Consider the following 7,153-nt stretch of genomic DNA (forward strand, 5'->3'; position numbering starts at 1 on the left):
TAAATGTACATCTCGGGATCAACTAAAAGTAATAATGTGTTTGGCACTGTAGCTCAGTTCAAATATAGTCTGAGAGGGTAGACTATCTTAAATATATCTGCATGAAAGGACTGACATTGGCGAGCAAAATATTTTCCAAAAACGTTGATAATGACCAAAAATAAGATACTGAGAGGGGAAGATCAGAACAGATACAACTGTTAAAGAGACTCGAGCATGGTGGGTGAGTGAGTGAGTGAGTGGTGCTGGTTCAAACAAAAGAAGAAAAAAAATCACATTCTCCACTTCCTCCTACTACTACTACATTATCATTAATCTGAACTCTTTATTGACAAAAGGGTCTACTCCCATTATCAGATGGAAACACAACATTTAAACTAGAGATTAATATCATTAAACCTAAAATTACCGCTATAGCTAATACAATATCATAGGTCTTTACAAATGACTCCATGCATTTTCTTCTTTTCTTAAGCTTTCGTATTCATGTTTTGCCAAAAATATTATGTATTCAACAAATTAAAAGTCATATACAATAAGACGTGTAACAACCAAGGCTATCACTCTATATAAGCTGACCTGGAAATCTCTTTAAATTTCATGAAAGCATACCTTAGAAGTTTGACCATTCAGGCTCGGCAAAGTCATCAGCTGAAGACGTTCTAAGATCAAGAGGTCTTTGTCCTCTTCCCTAGTTCCAATAGCCACCTCCATCAGTCAACATTGGCCTTCTCATCATCAAAATTTCCTTGGGCAAAAACCTGGCAGCAAGTAGTTTCTCTGGACGCAACCTTCTTCAAAACCCTGCATTTTAGAAAAGGAAACATTTAAATGCCAACAAATTATAATAATCATAGACCTTCTATTCTATTCCTCTCTTGTGTGCGAACTATCGAGTTTAAGTTATAACTGTGAGCAAACAATAATGATCTCTCAAGAATCAAGTTAATTTCCAAATTTGAACAAACAACTAGGGATAACGCGGTAACCACTGTTAACATGAACATGTGGGCATGATCATCAAATTTGGTATCCATGGTATGATGGTGACATAAAGATAGACACAAACGAGCCAAGCCTATCTGACATTAATATTCATTTGATTCTACGCAAGAAATCGATCATATTTGTAACAAAAGCAAAACACTCAACACAATTATACTGCTTATGAGCCAACAATACGTATAACCGGCTATTAAAGTTATCAACTAAGTCATATTATAAAGTAGCCTAAAGTGTGGAGTGCATGGGGTTTGTTATTGGTAGAACGAACGTCCCAATTTTCACTTAGACATGAGTCAAATTAGACATGCGCCCATACACACAGACACATGGCAGGCAGACATACACGGACAAAATCATAGTATATAGACACAGGGTGGAACACAAAAAGAAATTAAACTTAGAAACTGACACAAATGTACATCTCGGGATCAACTAAAAGTAAAAATGTGTTCAGCGCTATAGCTCAGTTCAATTATTGTCTGAGACGGTAGAATGTCGTATATATCTGCATGGAAGGACTGAAATTGGCGAACAAAACAATGTCCAAACACATGGATATAACTAAACATAAAAAATTGAGAGGGGAAGATCACATCGAATGGAACATATACAACTGTTATTAAAGAGACTCGATCATGGAGAGTGAGGGGTGCTGGTGCAAGCAAAAGAAAAACAAAATAAAACAGATTCTCCACTGCCACTTCCAATTCCACCTCCTCCTTCTACTCCTACTCCATTATCAATAATCTGAACCCTTTATTGACAAAAGGGTCTACTCCCATTATCAGATGGAAACACAATATTTCAAAGTAATTGTAATTTAGATTCATATCATTAATTATAGCCATTTGTCTAAGGTTTGTGATCAGATCTGTGTGTAGACCATAAATAAAAGCAACAATATGAAAAGTTAATCTTCAGAGCCATCCATGTGTGTCTTCTATATATATTCACCCGAATTCACTGAAACTAGGCTTTCAACGTAAGTTTCTGCAGAAAAGTAATCCGGAATGTCTTGAACGTTAGATATCCTACTAACTTTTCCATTTTTTTGGTCGTATGACACTAAAGAGCTCTCATTATAGTCTCCTAAATGACACTCAACCACGAATAGGATCTCACCCTTCTTTCTGAAAAGTTGCAGCGGCGTCAAGCTAAGCCATTCTAATTCTTGTAAGCTGTGCCAGTAATTGGCCTTTGGGCTAAGCCAATTTATCTCTTCTCTGGAAACACTCAACATTTTAGTCCAAGAATCTGCGACTCCATATTCCTTCATTACCCATACATCGAATTTGTCTTCACGATCATCTTCAACTGAGAGGTAAAGGTCCTCACCGAGCACACCTAGATCTTCCACGCTAACTGGATGAGTTTTAAAGCAACTAGGCATTTGGATCTCTTTGGTTACCTCTTCTGCTATATCCAAAGAAACTATAACCTTTGTTGCTTTCGTTGGATCCATCTTATTCATACCCTTTTTTGCTACCCAATGTACAGCTCCATTTGAAGGCTTTGTAGACACCGTAGCACCAACTATATTATAAGGAATGTTTTCATTTTTTTTCCATGAATTTGACCCTAAAGTATAAACCAGAACTTCGGAATCAGTATCATATCGACGATAAGAAACGACTCGTATTAACTTGTAATCACAAGTCTTCTGATCATAACCAAACCCATAAATAATATCCTTCACACGCCCATCTCCAACTGGTGGTTTAGGTATCGTCTTATATTCTCGAGTAGACGGGTTCCATAATATTATTTCGTCCCAAGTGTCGTCAAAATCAACACATACTAAGCCATTACAAGACCCAATGAATAGAACCATTACAAGACCCAATGAATAGACTATCACGGTCTTTATTCTCCCATGGAAGATCAATTTCTAGGGCTGCATTGTTGCGCACCGATAATGGCGAGGTTGCATCCAAATCTATGCGATAGTGTGGCGCTCGTCCTTTCTTAGGATGTGATTTCAGAAGGATGTTAAACTTGTTTTCTTCAACAGCATGGTTAAGCTGCATCTTGGAAAAAACAGGGTTTTTGAATAGTTCCAACCATGGTTTGCATACGCACCTGAACCGTGAGATCGATTTGACTGGTAACATCGAGAGTATAACCATCATTACATCTTCATGAAGGCTCGGCATTGTTTTTGTTTTCTTCGTCATTATTATAATTAAAATAGCGAGCAATGGATTTTTTTTTTTTTTTGCCCCTTCTTGCTAACTATATTGCAGGATCGAGGTAGGCTTTTATAGGCACCGAAGATAATTCTGTCATATTTCTGTTTTTCTTTTTTATATATATCACGTTCAAGGTAGGATTTGGTAATCCTGTCTTATTTCTGTTTTTTTTTTAATATATCATGTTCAAGGTAGGCTTTTATAGACACCGAAGGTAATTCTGTCCTATTTCTGTTGTTTTTTTTTATATATATATCACGTTCAAGGTAGGTTTTTACAGGGATCCAAGGTAATCCTGTCCTATTTTTTTTTGTTTTTGTATATATCATGCTCAAGATTTTATAGGCACCAAAGGTAATCCTATCTTATTTCTGTTTTTGTTTTTGGGATATTTTGACTTTCGGTCACACAAAAGTGACTAGAGTTGCAATTGGGTCACCATAAAATTTTAATTAGAGTCTGGGTCACGGGACCATCGTTGAAAGTCTTGACCGTTGGGAAAGTCAGTTATATCCTAAAGTGACTAAACTAACCCTAACAGTCTCCTATTTTTACTAACCATACCCACCGGATCTTCATCCAGAGATAAAAGGATTAAAACAGAGATAAGAATCGAAGGATTATTGAATACAATTGAAGACAAATCAAAGTTTGGATCGTGAAAAAACGGAAGTACATCAAACCCATTGTGATTTGCTTCGTGCCGAAATTACAAATTTAATTTGGTTTTGAAACATTATGGGAGGGACCTGATTCACAGTCTTCTTCCACAATCAACTAAATCTCGTTAAAATCGTTTCCCTTCATATTCAATCATTTCTGGCAATTTTTTCCACCAGCAACCCAATCTCACAATCATTGCATGTACAATCATTTCTTGTAATTTTTCTTACAATAAACCCTACCTTACAACCATTACTGTATACCAAATCAGAGTTCAAAACCTTTTCAAAATCCCCAAACCTTAAAATATCAATTTATCAAGATTAACAATTAATGAAATCAAATCAAATGAATCCAAATTGAAATCAACACGAAATCAAATCAAATGTCGGCACTCATCTCTCGTCGGCACTATCACCACTTCCTTGGTTTCACTACCACAAAAGATCTCTGTTTCACCACCACAGCACCACCTATTTTATCTTTCTCAAAGCTAAGGAAACAAAGCCCTTCCAGTATGCTGTTAAGAATCATTCAAGATTCATTTATCTCACCATAAACTTCTCTGGTTTTTTTCTTTTTAGATTTTGATCTTCACTGTGAGAATTGAGAAACAAAATGTGGATGTTTTATTTTGGAATTTAACGGCGTTAGCTAATTATAAAATAATTAGAAATAGATTGATTTATGTCTTGTGACCCAAACTCTAATTAAAATTTTTGGGTGATCCAAACGTAAATTTGGTCACTTTTATGTGACCCAAAATCAAAATATCATTTTTTTTATACATCTATCTATATTATATGGAAGAAGGGTGTTTGTGTATCAGGATACATCTGATCCTACGGCCTCGATTGTGAGGATACGTGAGACACAACCAGCAGCGTAAGATCGGCCAACAATCATGATGCGACAACCGTGACCATGTTTTCAGTTTCCAACTACATATCACATTCCTTATACAAGCAAGTTTCCCACTAAATATCACATTCCTTATACGAATGAATGAATCCCGTACCCTGTAAGAACTTCATCGACCATAAAAAACACATTGATTGATTTATTTATTTATTTTTTTGAAGGTTGAAGAAAGATCGATTTACTGATCATCTCTAATCAATATATGAGGTTCGTAATAGCTTACTCTTAAATTTTTTCGAACTGTATTCAACATTGTTGCAGAACACCTTCAAATCATTGTTTTTCAATTACTGCAGACGTCCTCCCAATTCAAGCAAAACGAACGTAAAGGATACATCGAATGTAAAATTCTAACCATCAAAGTTACTTGCTATAATTATTTTTTTTTCTCAAAAACATGCTGTAATCCGATTTATATTATTTTTTTATTTGATTTTGAAATATTATAAAATTTGGCTGAATTGTATTGTATAGTTTACTGAAGGGTCATGCAGTAATCAAGTAGCAATTGAAAGAGAACGTCAAAACAAGGAAAAATCAAAAACAAAATCCTTAGCACAGCAAGCAAGGAGAGAAAGAGAACAAATAGAGAAAGAACATCGTGAAAGAGATAAATATGTCCTGACTCAACGTGTAGTACTTGACAGTAATCAAGTAGTACTTGAAAGAGAGCACGGAAAAAAAGAAAAGTCGAAAGCAAAATCTTTAGAGCACAACAAGCACGTAGAGAACGAGAAAAACAAGAAAAAGAACGTCGGGAAAGAGATAAACAAGTAGCACAAAATGTACAAGATGTACATGCACAACATATTACAGTAGGCAGTGATCAATTGGCACTTCAAACAGGGCTGGGAAACATAATTTCGCAGCTAACACTTGATGAACAGCCTGAACAAATAGTATCAAGCAGTAATCAGTTCGTCACTCAAAGAACTAAAGTATTACTTTATTAATTGATTTGATACCACTTTAATTTATCAATATTTATTAATACAATAGCATCCAAATTTCTGATAACACACTTGCTTGATTAAATTGACTGGAAAGGAAGCAATTCTCGAAACAGCAACGTCGAGCAAAAGAGTTGATGCAACCGCCGGTTAATAAGCCCTCATTGGTAAATCGCGAATCCATATCTAGAGTAATATATTACGTTAGATTACAAAAACAAATGATTTAAAACGAAATAAAAAATTTGCAGGCAGCATGCTTGGCACAACAAGCACGCCGACAAAGAGAATAAAGAATAACTCGAACAAAGAAAAGGGAGCCGTCAATGGTACTGTTTTATTTTATGATAACATCCAGACTTTTTTTAAAGATTTTTTTAATAAAAAGTTGATAAATTTACTTACCAGGAAGCGATTTTATCTATTAAATTTATAGGCAGCATGCTTAGCACAACAAACACATAGGCAAAGAGAGAAACAACAGAGAACATCTCAGGAAGGATCCATAATGAAACAAACAGTGCAAATGGATTCTGAACAAGCACAACGACAATATAATGCCTCTGATAATGAGCAAGTTGATGTAGCAGAAAAACATACAATGCAAACACAAAAACAAGCACCAAAACGAAAAGGGAAGACGCTGATACAGTTACAGGTAACGGAAGAAAATATTTAGGTTATTTATCTTTGAGTTATTTATCTATAAAAATCTTATCAATTGTAATAGCAGGAGAATCATTGCCAAAAAAGAAAAAAAGATAGTCCAACCTCCAGTGCTAGATGCATCAGAGCTAGCAAATCCTGATACCGAAGCTGCACGTGGCGATCAAATAAGTAAAATTTCTGGCCATACAAATTTAACCTTATGCCATTATGTTCAACATAAAAAAACACAAACTAAGGTGGTTTTATGTACCTTTTTAAATTGTAGATGAATGTTATAAAAGTGGAGAACGACATTCAAACAGTTCCAGAAAGTGTCCAATCCATAGAAAATGAAAACGAGATGTAATATAGTAGAATTTTAAATTGCGCAACTTATAAGAATTGGAGATGAAAATTCGTCTAACGATGTGTTTTGTTATTTATTTTGAAGCAGTTCTCTTCCAGTCCCAGATGTCTCATCTGATGAGGACACTGATCATTACTATTCTTCGGACGACGGTTATGACGATGAAAACAACAATGTACCTATACAGTTCAGCAGTACAACATGTGGAAATAAACGTAAAGCCGGAAGGAAGGCACGTTCAACAATTAATAAGGATGGAAGAAACTATATTGGAAAAATGGGCGTTCCATGTCCATGTTGTGGTGAACTTCATTGGATTGATGAGAAATTATTTGATTCATCATTTAAGAACCCTGAATTCGAGAAATGATGTCACAAAGGAAAAATACAGTTACCGCCACTCCGTGAAC

The 7,153-nt window shown here is 35.3% G+C and overlaps 1 protein-coding gene across 1 annotated transcript; it reads right to left on the reverse strand.

The window, feature by feature from the left end:
- Window positions 1–1,945: 1,945 nt before the first annotated feature.
- On the reverse strand, window positions 1,946–2,836 carry LOC113279569 (F-box protein CPR1-like). The gene has a single exon (XM_026528252.1). The coding sequence runs from the start codon at window positions 2,834–2,836 to the stop codon at window positions 1,946–1,948; it is 891 nt and encodes a 296-aa protein (XP_026384037.1).
- Between the last annotated feature and the right edge of the window lie 4,317 nt (window positions 2,837–7,153).

Source organism: Papaver somniferum, chromosome 5 (assembly GCF_003573695.1).
Source record: "Papaver somniferum cultivar HN1 chromosome 5, ASM357369v1, whole genome shotgun sequence".
NCBI lineage: Eukaryota > Viridiplantae > Streptophyta > Magnoliopsida > Ranunculales > Papaveraceae > Papaver > Papaver somniferum.